Raw genomic sequence first — 22,035 nt, 5'->3', positions numbered from 1 at the left:
CGCCCCCGCCCGCCCCATTGACATCCCTAGTTCCGGAAAAAGATTCCGCATTCAAAGGTAGAGGAGACGAAAGGACAATTCTTACTAATTAGGAGGAGGAGGAATCTGACTTAGAAGGAGAGGAGGTATCACCCGACTTGCCGGCTCCTTCAGCTAGATGGCCTGAGCAGCAACGTTCTTCTTGGCCTGCTGAACTCTTTGTAAGGCTTCTCAATCACTTGTCATTTTTTCTACAAAAGGCAAAACCAGAAAGATCCAGGTTAGATAATCCAACAACACATAAAGGAAGTATCTACAAAAAGAATAGCTAACTACCTAATTCGATACGGACATAGCTCAGCTTGTCTATCAAGAACTTCTTTGTGTTAAGGTTCGGAGTTCGACCCCAACACTCCTGGAAAAAAAGCCATTATAGCCTCCTCTACCTCATCCAAATCCTTAATATTATATTTAGTAACGGTGGAGATCTCTTCCCAGTACAACCTAAAGGCAGGTTCGTCCCTATCATTAAGAAACAAAGGACGCACATCCTCAACAGCCCTAACCTTAAATTAGTAGTTCTTAAAGTCATGAAAAGATTCATCAAAGACAAAAAAAACTTTCCGACCTTAAATAGCTCGAAAAGAGAGCCATTATTGTTTTTTTCGAGCTAAAAGGCTTGGTGAGTTGAAACAAATAAAAAAAATTTTTGAAGACAAAGAAAAGTCAAGCTCCCGACTTATGAGTTGGTAAACTTCATAAAACCCCATGAGTTAGGGTGGAGTTGAAAGGGAGCTACTTTACATATATCAAAGCTCTTGGTCTCAAAATCAGAAAAAGAAAGTGTAACCCCTAGCCTAGTAAACAGGCAGTCGTACATGAAAAGAAAATGACTTTTCGAGTTACTAAGTCGGGGAAAGCAAATCCTATCTTCTGGGTCGGGGGTAATTCATACTTCCTCTCATCCTCTGAGGTCTTATTACAAAGTCTATGCTGTCTACAGAACATTTCTACATATTCATTATCAACTACAGGGACAACAGAAAGGATGAAAATATCTACCCAATCTAAACCTGGAGAAACCTTAGACGATATACTGAGAATAACCGAATGAAACATAAAGAATTATACTTACAAAAGTGAAATAGAGCTTTGTCACTATCAATAAACTACAAGCCGGGTATCATATCACAACCAAACGACATATAAAAGAGGTCAGACCATCCCTAACTTTGGGACCTTCAACTTGCTCCATTAGAACGGAAAATGGTGCCATCACTCTAAACGAAAATGGCACCATTTGGGGACAAGATAAAATCCCTAGAAAATTTAGCATCAAAGTCACAAATTCATATTGAAACAAATTCTACAAATTTCTTTCTACCAAATTTCACAAAATTCTTGCAAACAGTAATAAAGGTTCACGAAGAAGGGTTCAGGATAAAAGCAGAAAGGAAAAAGGATAGGAACTCCTATGAACAAGCCGCGAAAACCCATATTCGCAGGAAAACAATCTTTTACAAGCTAAGAATACTAAAGAAAGCTACATCAACCATGTAAAAAGCAATAAAGAGGAAGAAAAAATCAACCTTGTTAAAGAGAAGGAGGAAGTCACTGCGACAGTGGTGATGAACAATCCCCAGACATTTGTTCGAACAAAAACTTAAAGTTAGAGAAAACTTGGAAGAGGATCAAACAAAAATATAATCACAGTGAAGAAGATCAAAAATTGAGAAAGAGGAAGCAGAAGAATGAATACGAAGCGAAAAAGGAAGAAAGAAAAAATGACAATGTTTATATATATTCACTAGGGACAAACGGTATATTTACCCTCATTTAATGACATGCACGGTTACCAATGTAACTGAAAAGATGCGCAAACGGTTACGAAAAGACGTAATATTTAGATTCTTCGAACCCAATTTATTAAAAAATCTGCTTAAACTCTTGATAATTTAAGCATCGGAATCCCTTGCAGACTTGCCCTACCTTTAATTTGCTCACAAACAATTCGGACAGATTCATCCTTATTGGAAAAAACGTCAAACAAATCATTCGACGGTATTTAAACCTTACGTTCAAGTTCAAAACAACTCAATTTCAAGTAACCCACGAAACAAAACTCAAAATCTTTTTGTTTGAATTTAGATTATTTAATCTCTAAACTAACCTATCTTATACAGAAGTAATGACATTTATCAAAAATGTCATTAAGTACTCCAAATAATTAATAGATATATCATATTTATAAATTATTTAAAGATTATATTTTTGAAAGATGTGAATCTGTAATAACCATATCATTTCTTTTGTTCTAATTTTGCTAATGAGTTCTAACGACAATTATTAAATTTGTAAGTAACGTGTGTATTGAATATAATTTTTTTATTATAAAAAAAATCATTTTTATCCTTTATTTAAAGTTATAACGCATAGTAATATTGTCCATTATAATATTATTACATTTGCATATAAGTTTCCTCTTTCTTCCTTTTATCAGAACTAATTAACAAAATAAATTAGAGCAAAGAAAAATGATATGATTATTACAAATCTTAGATGTTTCAAGAATATAATCTCTAAATAATTTATAAGAGTAATACATCTTTCATTTTTGAGTTATCTATTTGAATAAACTAGTTCGTTGCCTTCAATTTCGAGAAAAATGATTGAGACAAAGGAAATTGACGGTTTAGAATATGATAAAAGTGAAGAAGCTAAGAGAGTTAAAAAAAGCAATAGTAGGTCTCAATAGTCAATTTCTAAATCTGGGCCTGCATGCATGGTAGTATATATCCATCTACAATGGTGATCGAGAATTGAACTCAACCGCGTGATGTGTACTCTACACCGAAAGAAAGAAGCCACATTGATTTTGCTGAAATGAAGGGTTGTTTTCGTCTTGTATTTCGTTTAAAACACGGACATGTTTCCATTGGTCGGTTTGGATCTGCCCCTCTTGTCCCGTTCTTTTTTCTTATGCATTTGGGTGCATGCAATTCTATTTCTTCTTTTGTATCTTCTCTTTTAGACCATGCTTCATATTCTCCCATCACTCAGTTTGAGCACTTACAAATTCAATAAATAACTTCGATACTCATATATATCTACCTCTACCCATCATTCAATACAAAAGATGCTCTACATAAGACATCACAATTGTTAACATTTAATGACATATTTTATATCATTTAAAGTGTTTCAACAATATATATGGGAGCCACTCAAATAATAAAATGTTTCTTTTAAATATTTTTTAGTAATTAAAATTTAATATATATAATTGATTAAATTATATTATTTTTGTTAAAATTAGACCAAACAAATTAATTTGACAAAAAACAAATGGTGAATCAAATTTTGAACTGGTCTAAATGAATATTATTTTTTATAAAAAATGATAACAATATCTTTATTACAAAAAAAGACTAAAATACTCCTATTATATATATATATATATATATGTATATATATAATAAGAGTATTTTAGTCATTTTCTATAATAAAAATATTGTAGAAAATAACACGATTTTGACAAATTAATTTATTTAGTTTAATTTTGACAAAAATAACACAATTTTATCAATTATATGTATTAAATTTTAATTACTAAAAAATATCTTAAAAAAATATTTTAAACGTCTTTATCTAAATGACTCCATATATATATATATATATATATATATATATATATATATATATATATATATATATATATATACTCCTTTTTGGGCCATATCACACTAACAGGCCTAGCATGAAATTTAAATGATGAGACTTTAGGTTTATTAAAAACGAACATAGTAACCAAGTTGGGTTGGTTAAGTGACTAGCTCATTAATTTGCTGGTCAATGGAGCTCCGACTCGCGACAGATTAATCCTTTGCCTATTGGATTGGAGGATACCATTGATAGCAAAAAAAAAAAAAAAAAAAAGAAGAAAGATGCTAATCAAGTTGGGTTGGTTTAGTAGTTAGTTCATTAGTCTATTTAAACAAGTATTGAGCATTCGAATCTCGCCTTATGCATGTAACAACACATTGACCTACGACAAACTCTTAATGAAACTCCGATATCCGACAAATTAGTCATTGACTTGTCGAGTTGAAGGATATCGTAAGAAAAAAGAAGATACTTTGATATAGAAAAAATATATATATATTTGTGGATCCTTCTTTTTCTATTTTTTTTTTTTTTAATAATACCACAAAAAAAAATCTATGTATCATATGGACATGTATGTGAGCACCCATCTATTAAAAATGGATTTGATAAAGTTTATATTTTTTTAATTTGTTTATTTTTTTTATAAAGATAGTTTTTTAAATATTGTAATAATAAACTGCAAGGCTTACTCTAGCGGTATCTATGTATACTTAACTTAAGAAGTGTACCAAATTTAAATCTTACATATGACTAGAAAATAGTTATACAGAACTCATAGACAGATAGAGGAGGGGAGGGAAGGAGAGAGGTGTATGTGTATATTAAGGTGTAACTTGACAAAAAAATTTATTCTTAATAATTATATTCGGTATAATAAAATAAAATAGTTTATATTAAGTAAAAGTTACAACAATAGTATTTGATGATGAAATTACTTTTAAAATTTAAATCATTATAGTAAAAGGTACAACTAAATTTAAATATTAATTAATATATAAAATTATATTAAACTTTTAATTCTAAAAAACATATTCATAAAAAACTACTTAATTTTTAAAAATTAAAAGTAAAATAACATTTTGATAATATATATATTAAATATGATGAGCATTTTAGGGTTTATATACCATTCTTAAAATGGAAGAAGGAGAAGGTAGCAAGAAAGCTGTTTTGATATGTGTTGTAGTGTGGATATTTGAATTTGATAATTACGACGTGATTTGATGCGGCGAATTACTTAACTAGTAGTAAAGTTAAGCAGAAGAAGCAGTGTGAATGAATGGAGACAGAAAAGACAAGAATGAGAGAGAAGAAAACAAGGAATAGAGAGATATCCTTTGAATAGTTGCATGATAAATGAATTCGCACCCTTTGAGGGGGGAGGGGGAGGGACACACACAAACACAAGAACTAAGCTTCAGATGCAATGGAAGCAGTAGGGCCATGCATCCGACAGGCAGTGAAACTCCGTGATATTAGGATCAATAGCATTGGCTGTGGGGGCTTAGCTTTTATCGGATACCCTTTTTTTCTGTTTAAGGTAAGTTGGACAATATGGTCCACCCTTCTATCTGCATTGCAACTAACTCTTATAATTATTGTTGCTGCTGCTTCTGCTCAATGCCCAGAGAGGGAAAGTGATGGCTACTCACTCATCTATCTTCACCTTCACGTTCCAACCACTCTGCATGCCATGGCCGGCCCAACCTTTCAACCCTGCCGCGTGTCTCTCTCAATTATTTCCATCACTTAATTGTCTTCCATTAACTACTCTTCACCCGTTAATATGCAACAAACTCTATTCAACTTCATTGGGTTTAAGTAAAACTACAAAATTAAGTATAATATTTTCTGAAACAACATTATATATTTTATCTACTATGTGCTCGTGTATTCTTTCAATGGATTCATCAATATACATTAGCAAGAGCTGTTTCATATACTATGCACACTGATAGTTCTGTTTGAAGGAGGTTGATGAAATTGTTGCATGAATTGAAAAGATGACTGACGTAACTTAGAGTCTTTGGTACCAACAACTTATAGTGCATGCTGCACTTACACCCACATTATTTCTTAAAAAAGGTGATTTCTTCCAAATCCATGGCAATTTTGTGGGTAAGTTACCCTTGCACATGTGTCATCATCTCAGCCATTGATCAAGAAAATTTTCAACCTTTCATTAATGCATTCATTGATAATAGCAAAAGCCTTTAATGAACATATACTATAACAAATACTACATTAATTATTGTATACATAAACTATATAGTGTATTGGGGAACATTTATAATTATAATTTATAATCTCTAACTTGTTTTTCATTTTATAAAATACCCTCCATCACTTTCTGAAATTCAACATGCATGTCTCACAAGCCTTTAATTCATGTTTCACTTCCTGGAAAACGCATAGAACCCACTGCCCACTGGTTTTTTCGCCTTCGTTCTATACCCACTACCCAACCCTGAAATTTGTTATCCTAGAACCCACTACCCAACCCTATTTGATTTTTTCGCCTTCGTTCTATACCCAGCGTCCATTTAGCAAGAATGATCTCCTTCGAGTAACAGGTTCCGGAACTGGTACTCTGCTTTCGTCGGATTGGCGTCGACGTCAACTGAGGAGAGGGCGAACGCTAAACTGATGTGGCTCCGGTAGAGAAATTTGTAGCAGAACTTCTGCTAGATCCGAAGCTGTGGCTGCTGGAAGCTGGTTTACCAACATTCATTTTTCGGCTGCCTTCGAATTAGGTGCGTCGGATTAGGTAAAGGTCACCTCCCTCCGACTCCGACAGTGCATTTTTTATCCGTTGAAGCTCAACCTCTGGTTGTCATCAAGGTATGTCCGATTAAGTTTTTTTCTTAATCCAGATTAGTTTAATTTGGATGATAGTCTATGCCTTTTAAACGGTTCTCTGTTTAGGGTGTTGGGTTGCTATCCTTGAATTTGGAAATTAAGTTACATTATCCAGTTCTATGCTGTGGCTAGCTTTGGGGAATTCAAATTAAAAGCTAATACTGGGGTCGAAAATAATTGGGTTAGTTTAATTGGTTTTGGTTCATTTAATTTTACATGCAGCTTAATTTAGCTTCCCGTAGTTGCTGCCATTGGCTCTGTTTATTGACATTTTTTGGTAAAATTATGGCAGGGGTTAAATTATGTCCATAAAGGAGGATGATGTTAAGAATAATTCTGATAATGATTTGGGTGATGATTTCGATTATCAACCGAATGCAGAAGATGATGCTGATGACGACGATGTGGATTCGCTGGATTCCACTAGCAAGAGTGAAGAAGTTTGTGGTGTAAAAAGAATAGCGGATTTAATGATGGAGGATATTTGGAACCTGGAGTTTAGGACAGAGGATGAGGCTTGCCAATTTTATAACGCTTATTCTTGTTGGCATGGATTTGTAATGAGGAAGGACGACGTGGTTAGGGATAATCAAGGTAGAATCATTAGCAGGCAACTTGTTTGCAACAAAGAGGGCTGGAGAAATATGAGGTATCTTGATATGGATGATAGATCAAGGGAGGCAAGGTCACTAATGCGAACCAAGTGTCCAGCTCGGCTTAGGGTAAAGCTTGACTACGGCTGCGGTAGATGGAAGGTATCATGTTTTGTGGAATCTCACAACCACGATCTGACGCCACCCCAATTTGCGCATCTGGTACCGGCCAATCGTCGTCTAACTGTCACTGATAGAGTCCAAGTGGAAAATCTTCAAAATTTTGGTGTCAAGAGCTGCCATATTATGGGGTATATTGCATTCCAGAAGGATGGATATCGTCATGCTGGCTTCACACGGAAAGATTTGTACAACCACATCGATCGCTATCGTCGGGAAAAAGTTAAAAACGGGGATGCCAATGCGGCAATAAACTATTTGATTGGCAAGTCAAACAACGATCCGCTGTTCTTTGGAAAGTATACGTTCACTAGTGACGAAAGGCTGGAGCATATTTTTTGGGCAGATGGGCAGTCAATTATCGACTATCACTGCTTTAGAGATATTGTTGCCTTTGATTCAACCTACAAGAAGAATAAATACAACAAGCCTTTGGTCATTTTCTCTGGATGCAATCATCACGGGCAGACTGTTATCTTCGGCTCCGGCCTACTATCCGACGAAACCACAGAGACGTATAAGTGGTTGTTGGAAACCTTTGTTGAAGCGATGGGTGGGAAAAGTCCAAAAGCAGTAATAACTGACGGAGACCTTGCCATGCGAGATGCAATCAAGAATGTTCTGCCTGATGCGACCCATCGGTTATGCGGATGGCATCTGCAGAGAAATGCATGTGAAAATATAAAGAATCCTAATTTCCTGCGTGATTTTAAGGGTCTTATATACGACAACAACGACCAGAGAGACTTTGATCTGAGATGGGCAGCCATTTTGGATAAGCACAACCTTGTTGGCAGTACCTGGATGGAAAAGACGTACGAAACTCGTGAGATGTGGTCCCATTGTTTCCTCCGGGATAAGTTTTTCGGTTACATAAGGATGACATCACAGTGTGAAGGTATAAATTCTCTCATCAGATTTTATGTTAATCGCAAGAACACCCTCATTGACTTCATGCATAACCTGGATAGGGCCTTAAAGGAGTATAGAAACAACGAATTAATAGCTGACTTTAAGTCTCAATGCTCAGAGCCAGTGATGATTACCTCGTTGGAGGTATATGAAAGATCTGCATCAAGTTATTTCACGCGAAATATTTTCAAAGAAATTCGTAATGAGATTCAGAGGGCAGGGGCTTTGAATATAACGGTACTAAGCACAACCTTGGACAAGGTAGAGTTCAGTGTGACTGCTCCCGGAGACCCGGCCAAAGATCGACGGGTGGAAGTCGATAGAGGTAAGAATCTGTTCTCGTGCTCGTGCAAGCTGTTTGAATCACGTGGTATTCCCTGTAGTCATATCTTCTGTGCCATGAAGTTCGAAAACATACTTGAGTTTCCAGATTCGTTGATATACAAAAGGTGGACAAAGAATGCAAAGAACGAATTTATTAGCACAAAAATGCCTGTGAAGGATGACATCGAAAGGTTCTTAAAGTTTCGAGTTGGAGCATTGGCATCGAATTGCAACAAGCTGTGTGATATTGCTTGCAAGGATCTTGCAGACTTTGATGAAGTCCAGTCTGAACTTGTCAATTTAGTTATCCGCCTGCAGTCACGCAAACAAGGCAAGTCAACTCCTAATGTTAACATGGAAGGCATCAACGATCCCTTTGTTGTCAAAAGCAAAGGAGCCCCTTCCAAGAGGTCTTCTTGGAGGAAGAAGAGAGCATGCTCTAATTGCCACAAGTACGGTCATTACTACAAGCGCTGTCCAAATCTGATGCAGCATAGTGTGGAAGGTAACCCTCGCGATCGATCATACGGCAATGCATCAGCCAAGGACTCAGGTTTTAGTCCAAAAAGTTTTGCTAATTCTTCGAGGTCGTTCTCAATTAAGTCCGAACACCACTCAGGACCTAATACCAAGGTACGATTTGTTTATTCTAAATAGGCACCTGCTGTGAAAATCTCATTCGGTGTGTGTCCCTTTAAAAACCATTAAACTATGTGAATGCTCCTCTGTTTGCGTAGCCTTTTAAAAAGGGTGGAACAAGGAAGTTTACGGCGACGGGTATGAGGAACCGGAAGGGTAAAGACAACACTTTTGTTGAGGTAATTTTTTTGAATATAAACATCTAATTTCCGTGTCATGAACTGGGTAAATTAATGAAGATCTCGTTCTTCTTGTCTAAAAAAAATTTATAAAACAGCGGAGCCTCCATGAAAGCAGTGAATCAATTGACATCGCGTCCACGAATGGTGTTTTCAATAAAAATCTCTACTTGTTAACACAGGTGTGATGCGTAAAAATCCTCTTAACCACTTTGCGATGAATGACCATTATGGTTTTATGCATGATTATAGTTTCTGATTGGGGATTATGATGTTATCAGCAGGTGAAGGAGTCACAGCAGGACAAGAGACATTCATTCACGAACTATGAATGCGTTAATGATGTCATTGATGATAAATGTGACACACGACATGTGCAGATCGATGTCCGAGATCTGTTACCATCGTCACTGCCTTGTGGCAACAAACAAGGATCGTACATGGTATTGTTCGCGTCGATGCATAGGACACTTTGACCATTTGAAGGAATTAGTCTTCTGAATTTAGTGCAATGCAAGTATAATTGGTTCTAAAAGCATGATCTATCCTGATTTACTGACCGCAATGTATTTGTCACTGCTTGGTATTGAGGAGTTTTAAGTTGTAGTTATTTACGTTAACTATGAATATGTCTATTAGGGTGATAATTATGTTCAATAATATGTATGTGATTTGCTTACATTGCTGTATTCTCGTTGCAGTAAATTGTGGTTGACTTTTGGGTAACGAGTTGCTACCATTGTGATTATGCAATTCAGTTGATCAATTAGAGTTATGTAAATTGATTTTTTTTCCTACTTAGTCCATTATGATGACAATAATGTTGAATAATATGCATGTGTTTTGCTTACATTGCTGTATTTTAGTTGCAGTTTATTGTGGTTGCATTTGGGGTAAGGACTTCCTACCATTGTGGTTATGCAATATAGTTGAAAAAATAGAGTTGTGTTAATTGATTTTTTTCCTTTCTTAGTGCATTTGATTTACCAACCAAATTATTAGATTGAATGGGTTGTAGTCTCCAAGGTTGAATTGTTCATAGATGGTTTTGAATCTCTTTTGTAACGTTGAGGTTGTGAATCTACTTTGTTATTATGAATTTCCTATATTCATTGAAAATTTTATTTAAGGGAAAATGGCACACTGTGTATGAAAGTAGTTTGAAATATATATAGATATATGAAGCAGAAAATTCGTAAACACAAACACATTTTTATTCGCTCATATCATAGTTTCGATTATTAGGTTCAATAACATTTTGAAGTTTTTAGAGTCTTACATACTGACAGAATTTAACATTAGGAACAATAAATGTTTGAAACACTGCGGACATTTCCTTTAAGTTGAACAATAGCGAATCTTTCTATGTTATCAGCTATTTGACTATAGCATGACTTTACTTTGATAGGCAGGGTTTTGCTTCCTGGGATTAAGAGCTTGAATATTTCCAAAATGTAGTCATCTAGCATCCGTAACATTGTTGACTATTATGACATGATATTAAGAAAACTCAGCACGACAACTATACACAATAGATGAATCAAAAAAATCAATTAATTCAGTAAACCTAAAAAAAGGGATCCACGAAACTGCTACTTACCCTTTAGCATTTGGGTTTTAGGTTCTTCATCAATTTCCTTTCCTAGTGGGCACAACCTACTCCGTGGTGTTTCCAATGTTTCATACATTTGAATCTGATTTCAAATTGATTAAAAAAAATACCAAATGAGAAACACACAGATCCTAATATCTTATAATGTACAAAGTCAAACATGTTAATCCAAGGGGAGATGAAAGAGTTATTACGATGAAGATTTTCACTTGAACGCCCGAAAGGTACTTACCACCACGAACATGATAGGGCTGAGGAGATAGGATGATGATATTAAAGTATGCGGTGGCCTACTTCGTTTACGATTATGGATCACCCCTCATGCATGTAGTTGAGAATGTGTTAGAATAATTTCCAAAATGACATTCTGCGTTAATTAATATTAAGCAACTACTAGTAAAACAAAATCAGTTGCTAGTTCGTGCTTTGTAAGACATGTCATAGACAACCATGAAATCTGATATCGTTGGAACTACCAACCGGAGATAAAATAAAAGGAAAATGGAGCATGAAAGAAGATATCAGTGTTTGGTTAAATGAAGGTTGGCACAGAATTAATGAGTTACTAGGATTAAAGCATGGATATTTTGTGGTTTTTAAGAGTACAAGTTAATCCAATTACAATTCAATGGTGATTAAGCTTACATGTGTTCCAGTATGGGTATATCGAGACTTCATACATCCTTCATGCAGCAGCAAAGGTTATTGACCATCATCTTCACTATTGTTCGCATGTACCTCATCCGTTAGTGTTTCTGGATATAATTAGGTGGCCTAAAAAATGACTTAAAAATCAACCTGGTTGCACAAACAACGACGCCAAAAATAACATATACAGAAATTTCGTAATCATTAAAGCAAAGAAATCAAATATTCACATACCCGAAAATAAAGAGATCCACCAAACTGCTACGAATCCTGTAGTCTTTGGGTATTAGGTTCTTCATCAATTTCCTTTCGCACTAGACACAACCTTCTCTGTGTAGTTTCCAATGTTTCAACACCTGTCCATCTAATTTCAAGGTGATTAAAAAAAAAGCAAATGAGAAACACACAGATCCTTATAACTTATAATGTACAAAGTCAAACATGTTAATCGAAGGGAAAACGAAGGAGTTCTTACGATGAAGATATAGGGTTGAACGCCTTAAAGGTAGAAGCCACCACAAACATGATATGGCTGAGGTGATAGGATGATGATATCAAAGTATGCGGTTACCTACTTTGTTTATGATTCTGGATCACCCTCTGATTACATCTGCTTAAGGACCTTAAGAAATAAAAAAAAAAGTACACACTCCACGCTAGACCTGGAACCCAGCTGAGATCCAAGCCCAACTACAATAAATTACCCAGCCTTGAGTCATTAAAAGAAACTACGGTTGGGCTATTTTACTCATTGATTGGGCCGAATTAAGTTTTTAATATTCTGTTCATGTACCAAAAAGAAAAACATTTTTCATTAAACCAAGTTCAAAAAAAAAAATTAACTGGTGACATATGGCTTCCTTTAAACATTAGCGGTGTTTTCATCTTTCTTGATTTACTTTTTTTCTTTAACATTTTAAGGTCCAAGAAAACCAATTTAAAAAAATCCCCCTTTAAATGGTCAATTTAATACCCAACATATTAAGAGAGTTTCATTTACAAAAATATGAGGTTTTGTTGTCTTCCTCACCGATTGAGCCAGATTTTTTTTTTTTTGTAAAGGCCAACAAAGTAATCAATTTATTCTGGAATTACTTCAAAAAAAATAAGGCAACTCTGCCATTTGTACTTAGAAAACTAATTTTTGTCCAATCAAGTTAAAATGGAAAAGTCAATTAAAAAACGAGCAGAAACCTATAATATTTGCGAATGCGATTCTGTTTTAGTTAATACCGAAATTTGTTTTCAACTTAATAACACCCAAAAAAAGTCAATATAATTGTTCAACAAGCAAGAAACATATAATACTTCCTAAACATACGAAAAAAGTCTTAGCATGATATATGGACAAAGAGGTCAAACACAGGGGCATTACGCCTTCAGTTACTCATCCTTATGCATCCTATCTGCATCGAACCTGGATGATCGTCACTGGCTCATTTGATATCACCTCGAAGACCCCCACACCACCTGGCTTAAAGTTGCATAATGAAGCAAAGATCTCCCATCCTCCAGAAATAACGCCGAAGCTACCATCCCTTTTTCCACTGTACCTTGTATATGTAGCTTCGACCTGTATGTGGCCATGTGTAAGGATTATAGGGTGCCTCTGAACAGTGAAGTGACTGAGATGAGGGACGTTCGGCTGATTATAACACAAGAAATTTCAGTTAGTATTAGCTAATTTAATGCTTTCTTCAGTAAAATAATATTTCAACCAAAATGTTGCAACAACTTAACGCTTACCAACAATCGCGACGACATCATGCGAGCAGTTAGGTCCATCACAAAAAAAGGCCACTTGCTTTTGACCTTTGCGGCAACCGCTTGATGAGCGGATATTTTATACGCTTTTTGGGGTTAATTTCATATAGCTTTTAGTATGTTCTAGTTAGTTTTTAGTCTATTTTCATTAGTTTTTAGGAAAAATTCATATTTCTGGACTTTACTATGAGTTGTGTGTTTTTCTATAATTTCAGGTATTTTTCTGGCTGAAATTGAAGGATCTGAGCAAAAATCTGATTCAGGCTGAAAAAGGACTGCTGATGCTGTTGGATTCTGACCTCCCTGCACTCAAAGTGGATTTTCTGGAGCTACAGAACTTGAAATGGCATGCTTCCAACTGCGTTGGAAAGTAGACATCCAGGGCTTTTCATTAATATATAATAGTCTATACTTTGCACTAGGATAGACGACATAAACTGGTGTTCAACGCCAGTTCTCTGCCCAATTCTGGCGTCCAGCGCCAGAAAAGGATCAAAAGCTGGAGTTGAACGCCCAAACTGGCACAAAAACTGGCGTTCAACTCCACAAATGGCCTCTACACGTGAATTGCTTAAATCTTAGCCCCAGCACACACCAAGTGGACCCCAGAAGTGGATCTCTGCATCATCCATCATAGTTTAATCATTTTTTGTAAACCTAGGCTACTAGTTTAGTATTTAAACAACTTTTAGAGACTTATTTTGCATATCATGATATTTTAGATCTGAACTTTGTACTCTTTGATGGCATGAGTCTCTAAACCCCATTGTTGGGGGTGAGGAGCTCTGTTGTGTCTCGATGAATTAATGCAAGTATTTCTGTTTTCCATTCAAACACGCTTGTTCCTATCTAAGATGTTCATTCGCGCTTAACTGTGATGGAGGTGATGATCTGTGACACTCATCACCTTCCTCAAACCATGAACGTGTGCCTGACAACCACCTCCGTTCTATATCCGATTGAATGAGTATCTCTTAGATTTCTTAATCGGAATCTCCGTGGTATAAGCTAGAACTGATGGCGGCATTCATGAGAATCCGGAAAGTCTAAACCTTGTCTGTGGTATTTCGAGTAGGATTCAATGATCGAATGACTGTGATGAGCTTCAAACTCGCGAGTGCTGGGCGTTAGTGACAGACGCAAAAGGATGAAGAATCCTATTCCAGTATGATTGAGAACCGACAGATGATTAGCCGTGCTGTGACAGAGCATGTGAACATATTCTTCACTGAGAGGATGGGATGTAGCCATTGACGACGGTGATCCCCTACATACAGCTTACCATAGGAGGACGTGCGTGCGTGAATCAGAAGACAAAGGAAAGCAGAGATTCAGAAGACAAAGCATCTCCAAAACTCCAACAAATTCTCCATTACTGCATAACAGGTAACCTTTAATACATGCTCTCTTGTTTATTCGCAATTCAACTGATCAATATAATTGACTTTCTAACTAAGATTTACAAAGTAACCATAGATTGCTTCAAACCAACAATCTCCGTGGGATTCGACCCTTACTCACGTAAGGTATTACTTGGATGACCCAGTGCACTTGCTGGTTAGTGGTACTAGTTGTGAAAAGTGTGATTCATAATTAGTGCACCAAGTTTTTGGCGCCGTTGCCGGGGATTGTTCGTGTTTGGACAACTAACGGTTTATTTTGTTGCTTAGATTAGGAAAAATTTTTCTTTTTTTGGTTTAGAGTCTTTTATTATTTATCCCTTGTTAAAACACTTTAAATTTATAGCTCAATTAGTTAGAACGTGGTGTTTATGTTCATGGTAATTGGCTATCATATTTTTAAAATCTTTTTTAAAAAAATATTTTTTTCTATTAAATCCTGTTCCAAACTTTAAGTTTGGTGTTTTCTTGTTAATTTTTCAAAAAAAAAAATTCGAAAATTTATTTTGGTTTTCTAAAAAATTTTAAGTTTGGTGTTCTTCCTTTGTGTTCTTGTGTTCTTGTGAGTCTTCAAAGTGTTCTTGAGTTCTCCTTGTGTCTTGATCTTAAAATTTTTAAGTTTGGTGTTCCTAGGTGTTTTCCCCCCAAAAATTTTCGAAAACAAGGAGCATTAGATCTAAAAATTTTAAATCTTGTGCTATCTTATTGTTTTTCTCTCTCTTCTTAAAATTTAAAAATATCTTTTCTCTCTATTTTAAAGCATCTTTTTCGAAAATCAATTTTTAAAATTCAGATTTTTTTTAAACTTCCTAACCACTTTCTCTCTCCTCAATTTTTCGAAAATCTTTACCCACTTTTATTTATTTTTATTTTATTTTCGAAATAAATTAATAAATAAATAAAGAAAAATATTTTCTCTATTTTACATCATCTCCCTTTCTCCATCATGGACCTAAGCGGAAATGAACAGTCCAGGAGGACTCTGGGATCATATTCTAACCCCTCTACTGCTTCATATGGGAGTAGTATCTGCATACCCTCCATTGGAGTCAGTAGCTTTGAGTTGAATCCTCAGCTCATTATCATGGTGCAGCAAAGTTGCCAGTATTCCGGTCTTCCACAGGAAGAACCTACAGAGTTTCTGGCACAATTTTTACAAATTGCTGACACAGTACATGATAAAAAAATAGATCAGGATGTCTACAGACTATTACTATTTCCATTTGCTGTAAAAGATCAAGCTAAGAGGTGGTTAAATAACCAACCTAAGGCCAGCATAAGGACATGGAAACAGCTGATAGAAAAATTCCTGAATCAATACTTTCCTCCAAAACGGATGACACAGCTAAGGCTGGACATCCAAGGCTTTAAACAAGGAGATAATGAATCTCTTTATGATGCCTGGGAGAGATACAGAGAGATGCTAAGAAAATGCCCCTCTGAAATGTTTTCAGAGTGGGTTCAGTTAGACATCTTCACTATGGGCTTGCAGAAGGAGCTCAGATGTCTCTAGATTACTCAGCTGGTGGATCTATCCACATGAGAAAGACAATTGAAGAGGCTCAAGAGCCCATTGATACAGTTGCCAGGAATCAGCATCTGTACCTAAGCAGTGACCCTTCCATGAAAGAAGAGGTTAAAACAGCAACTGCTGAACTCAGTCCTGTGAAACAAGCTGCTGAATTCAATCAGCAATTGGACTTCCTAACAAAGCAATTAGCCGAATTCAAAGATAGACTACAAGAGACAAGGATGGCTAATATACATATGGAAGAGTAGTTTAAGCAAACAAAGCAGCAGCTGTCAAGACAAATAACAGAAGAATGCCAAGCTGTTCAATTAAGAAGTGGGAAAACATTAAATACCCCACCTCAAGGCAACAAAAAGCTAAGGAATGAGCAAACCACCCAAAATTCACCTGAGGACAGTAAGAGCCCAGGGAAAAATAATTCTGGCACTAAAACGCCAGAAAATTGGTGGAAGGCTGGCGCTGAACGCCCAGACCAGGCAAAACTGGCGTTCAACGCTAGGAATGGGCAAGGATCTGGCGTTGAACGCCCAAACTGAGCAAGATCTGGCGCTGAACGCCCAAAATGGGCACAATGCTGGCGTTCAGACGCCAGGAACAGACAAGGAGTTGGCATCTAACGTCACTCTAGTTTCTAACTCTGGCACTCAATTGCCAGTGAGGGATCAGACACACACAAATGCTGATAACAATCCCTCTAAAATGGCTTCTTCAACCACTTCTGTAGGCAATAAACCTGCAGCAACTACGGTTGAGGAATATAAAGCCAAGATACCTTATCCTCAAAAACTCCGGAAAGAGGAACAGGATAAGCAATTTGCTCGCTTTGCAGATTATCTCAGGACTCTTGAAATAAAGATTCCATTTGCAGAAGCACTCGAGCAAATACCTTTTTATGCCAAGTTCATGAAAGAGATCTTGAGTCATAAAAAGGATTGGAGAGAAACAGAAAGAGTTCTCCTCACTGAAGAATGCAGTGCAGTCATTCTGAAGAGCTTTCCTGAAAAGCTTAAAGACCCTGGGAGTTTTCTGATACCATGCATATTAGAAGGTAATTGCACCAAGATAGCCTTATGCGATCTTGGGGCAAGCATCAACTTAATACCTGCATCCACTATCAGAAAGCTTGGCTTAACTGACGAAGTTAAACCGACCCGGATATGTCTCCAACTTGCTGATGGCTCCACTAAATACCCATCAGGCGTGATTGAAGACATGATTGTCAGGGTTGGGCCATTCGCCTTTCCCGCTGACTTTGTTGTGCTGGAAATGGAGGAGCACAAGAGTGCTACTTTCATTCTAGGAAGACCCTTCCTAGCAACTGGACGATCCCTCATTGACATCCAACAGGGGGAAATAACCCTGAGAGTCAATGATGATGAGTTCAAGTTGAACGCTGTCAAAGCCATGCAGCATCCAGACACATCAACAGACTGCATGAAAGTTGATCTTATTGACTCTTTGGTAGAAGAGATCAACATGGCTGAGAGTCTCGAATCAGAGTTGGAACATATCTTTAAAGATGTTCAGCCTGATTTGGAGGACTCAGAGGACATGAAAGAGCCTCTGAAATTTTTTCTGGAAGAGGAAAAACCTCCTAAACCCGAGCTCAAGCCATTACCACCATCCTTGAAATATGCATTTCTGGGAGAAGGTGATACTTTTCCAGTGATCATAAGCTCTGCTTTAAATTCACAGGAAGAGGAAGCACTTATTCAAGTGCTAAGGACACACAAGACAGCTCTTGGGTGGTCCATAGGTGACCTTAAGGGCATAAGCCCAGCTAGATGCATGCACAAAATCCTATTGGAGGATAATGCCAAACCAGTGGTTCAACCACAGAGGCGGCTAAATCCAGCCATGAAGGAAGTGGTGCAGAAAGAGGTCACCAAATTACTAGAGGCTGGGATTATTTATCTTATTTCTGATAGCCCCTGGGTGAGTCCTGTCCAAGTCGTCCCAAAAAAGGGAGGCATGACAGTGATTCATAATGAAAAAAATGAACTGGTTCCTACAAGAACAGTTACAGGGTGGCGCATGTGTATTGACTACAGAAGGCTCAATACAGCCACCAGAAAGGATCATTTTCCTTTACCATTCATAGACCAGATGCTAGAAAGACTAGCAGGTCATGATTATTACTACTTTTTGGATGGCTACTCAGGCTATAACCAGATTGCAGTAGATCCCCAGGATCAAGAGAAAACAGCATTCACATGTCCATCTGGAGTGTTTGCTTATAGAAGGATGCCATTTGGGCTATGTAATGCGCCTGCAACCTTTTAGAGATGCATGCTCTCTATTTTCTCTGATATGGTGGAAAAATTTCTGGAAGTCTTCATGGATGACTTCTCAGTATATGGAGACTCATTCAGCTCCTGTCTTGATCACCTGAAACTTGTTCTGAAAAGATGCCAAGAGACCAACCTAGTTTTAAACTGGGAAAAATGTCACTTCATGGTGACTGAGGGGATTGTCCTTGGGCATAAAATCTCAAACAAGGGAATAGAGGTGGATCAAGCAAAAAATAGAGGTAATTGAAAAATTACCACCACCTGCCAATGTTAAGGCGATCAGAAGCTTTCTGGGGCATGCAGGATTCTATAGGAGGTTTATAAAGGACTTTTCAAAAATCGCAAAACCTCTAAGCAATCTGCTAGCTGCTGACACGCCATTTGTGTTTGACACAGGGTGTCTGCAGGCATTTGAAACGCTGAAAGCTAAGCTGGTCACAGCACCAGTCATTTCTGCACCAGACTGGACGTTACCATTTGAGCTAATGTGTGATGCCAGTGATCACGCCATTGGTGCAGTATTGGGACAGAGGCATGACAAGCTTCTGCATGTCATTTATTATGCTAGTCGCGTTTTAAATGATGCCCAGAAAAATTACACAACCACAGAAAAAGAATTACTTGCAGTGGTTTACGCCATTGACAAGTTCAGATCATACTTAGTAGGATCAAAAGTGATTGTGTATACTGATCATGCTGCTCTTAAATATCTACTCACAAAGCAGGATTCAAAACCCAGGCTCATCAGATGGGTGTTGCTTCTGCAAGAGTTTGATATAGAAATAAGAGATAGAAAAGGGACAGAGAACCAAGTGGCTGATCATCTGTCCTGGATAGAGCCAGTAGAAGGGACGCCCCTCCCCTTTCTTGAGATCTCTGAGACTTTTCCAGATGAGCATTTATTTGCCATTCAGAAAACACCATGGTTTGCCGATATTGCAAACTATAAAGCTGCAAGGTTCATACCCAAGGAGTACAACAGGATACAAAAGAAGAAATTAATTAATGATGCAAAGTACTACTTGTGGGATGAACCCTATCTCTTTAAGAGATGTGCAGACGGAATAATCCGTAGGTGTGTGCCTAGAGAAGAAGCACAGAGGATCCTATGGCATTGCCATGGATCACAATATGGAGGCCATTTCGGAGGTGAACGAACAGCCACCAAGGTCCTCCAATGTGGCTTCTATTGGCCCACACTCTATAAAGATTCCCGAGAGTTTGTACGTAACTGTGACAGTTGCCAAAGAGCTGGCAATCTGCCTCATGGTTACGCCATGCCTCAACAAGGAATCTTGGAGATTGAGTTGTTTGACGTATGGGGAATTGACTTCATGGGACCTTTTCCACCATCATACTCAAACACTTATATTCTGGTGGCAGTTGATTATGTATCAAAATGGGTTGAGGCCATTGCCACACCCACCAATGATACTAAGACAGTGCTGAAGTTCCTTCAGAAACATATCTTTAGCAGATTTGGTGTCCCTAGAGTACTAATCAGTGATGGGGGCACTCACTTCTGTAATAAACAGCTTTATTCTGCCATGGTTCGGTATGGAATTCGCCACAAGGTGGCTACTCCATATCATCCACAAACTAATGGGCAAGCTGAAGTCTCTAACAGAGAATTAAAGAGAATCCTAGAACGGACAGTAAATACCCGTAGAAAGGATTGGGCACGGAGCTTGGATGATGCTCTGTGGGCTTACAGAACAGCATTCAAGACCCCTATAGGGACCTCTCCATACCAAATGGTGTATGGTAAGGCATGTCACCTGCCCGTGGAACTGGAACATAAGGCCTACTGGGCAACCAGATTCCTAAACTTTGATACCAAATTAGCAGGAGAAAAAAGATTGCTCCAGCTAAATGAGCTAAAGGAGTTCAGATTCACAGCTTTCGAAAATGCCAAGCTTTATAAAGAGAAATAAAAAAAGTGGCATGATAGAAAGCTGTCATCTAGAATCTTTGAACCAGGACAGAAGGTTCTGCTGTTCAACTCTAGACTCAGGCTATTCCCCGGGAAATTGAAATCCCGGTGGAGGGGACCATACGTGATTACAAGCGTATCACCATATGGTTATGTAGAGCTTCAAGATATTGACTCTGACAAGAAGTTCATTGTTAATGGACAGAGAATCAAGCACTATCTTGAAGGCAATGTTGAGCAAGAGTGCTCAAGGTTGAAGCTAGATTAAAAGCTCAGCAAGGTCCAGCTAAAGACATTAAAGAAGCGCTTGTTGGGAGGCAACCCAATTTTTATTTATTTTCATGGTTTTTCATGTTTTATTAGGTTCATGATCATGTGGAGTCACAAAATAAATATTAAAAATTGAAAACGGAATCAAAAACAGCAGAAGAAAAATCACACCCTAGAGGAAGCACCTGTCTGGCGTTCAACGCCAGAACAGAGCATGGTTCTGGCGCTGAACGCCCAAAATGGGCAACATCCTGGCGCTGAACGCCCAAAACAAGCATGGTTCTGGCGTTCAACGCCAGAAATGGCTAGTAAATGGGCGTTGAACGCCCAAAATGGGCACCAACCTGGCGCTGAATGCCCAGAGTTGTGTGAAAGGGCATTTTGCATGCCTAAATTGGTACAGGGATGTAAATGCCTTGACACCTCAAGATCTGTGGACCCCACAGGATCCCCACCTTCCCTCCTCATAATCCTAGTTTTTTTCCACATCTTCTTCTTCATCTATTCCTTCTTCTTTTGCTCGAGGGCGAGCAACATTCTAAGTTTGGTGTGGTAAAACAATTATGTGAAGGATCTATAGCTCAGTGGTAGAACATGTGGCTGCAAATCAAGAGATCCCTGAGATACCTCAGGGGATGCACTTCCCTCCACATAATTATTGGAAGTAACTGAGGAAAGAAATACCAAAAATCACTAGGAATCAAGCCACAAAGGCAAGGAAGAGACATAAAAGAGCTCAAGAACATTATTGGTTCCTCAAGAAGGAAATGCCATCATCACTAAGGTGGACTCGTTCCTTGTTCTTACTTTCTCTGTTTTTCGTTTTCTCTATGTTAAGTGCTTATCTATGTTTGTGTTTTCATTACATGATCATTAGTAGTAATTAGTGTCTATTTTGATTTTATCCCCAATTAAGTTATAGTCTATTTTTCTCATCATCAGCAAACATGAATAAAATAGTAGATCTTTTGAATAAGAGGCAATAAAATTTCGAGTTTTTAATAAGAAAAATTCTAATTAGTAACATGTGGTGGCAATGCTTTCTGTCTTCTGAATGAATGCTTGAACAGTGCATATGTCTTTTGAATTTGTTGTTTAAGACTGTTAAATATGTTGGCTCTTGAAAGAATGATGAACATGAGACATGTTATTGATAATCTGAAAAATCATAAAAATGATTCTTGAAGCAGGAAAAAGCAGCAAAGAACAAAGCTTGCAGAAAAAAATATATATATAATAAAATAGGCAAAAAAAA

The 22,035-nt window shown here is 37.3% G+C and overlaps 1 protein-coding gene across 1 annotated transcript; it reads left to right on the top strand.

Moving 5' to 3' along the window:
* The first annotated feature begins 6,806 nt into the window (after positions 1–6,806).
* Positions 6,807–8,227, top strand: LOC112748800 (protein FAR1-RELATED SEQUENCE 5-like). The gene is made up of 2 exons (XM_025797043.1): positions 6,807–8,175; positions 8,214–8,227. The coding sequence occupies exons 1-2, from the start codon at positions 6,807–6,809 to the stop codon at positions 8,225–8,227; spliced, it is 1,383 nt and encodes a 460-aa protein (XP_025652828.1).
* Positions 8,228–22,035: the final 13,808 nt, after the last annotated feature.

Source organism: Arachis hypogaea, chromosome 15 (genome assembly GCF_003086295.3).
Source record: "Arachis hypogaea cultivar Tifrunner chromosome 15, arahy.Tifrunner.gnm2.J5K5, whole genome shotgun sequence".
Taxonomy (NCBI): domain Eukaryota; kingdom Viridiplantae; phylum Streptophyta; class Magnoliopsida; order Fabales; family Fabaceae; genus Arachis; species Arachis hypogaea.
The sequence above is the reverse complement of the archived record's forward strand: the minus strand, read 5'-3'. Positions and strand labels throughout refer to the sequence as shown.

What these genes read in the sequence shown, in the direction of transcription:
- LOC112748800 (XM_025797043.1), top strand. Translation starts at nt 6,807, where the DNA reads ATGTCCATAAAGGAGGATGATGTTAAGAATAATTCTGATAATGATTTG.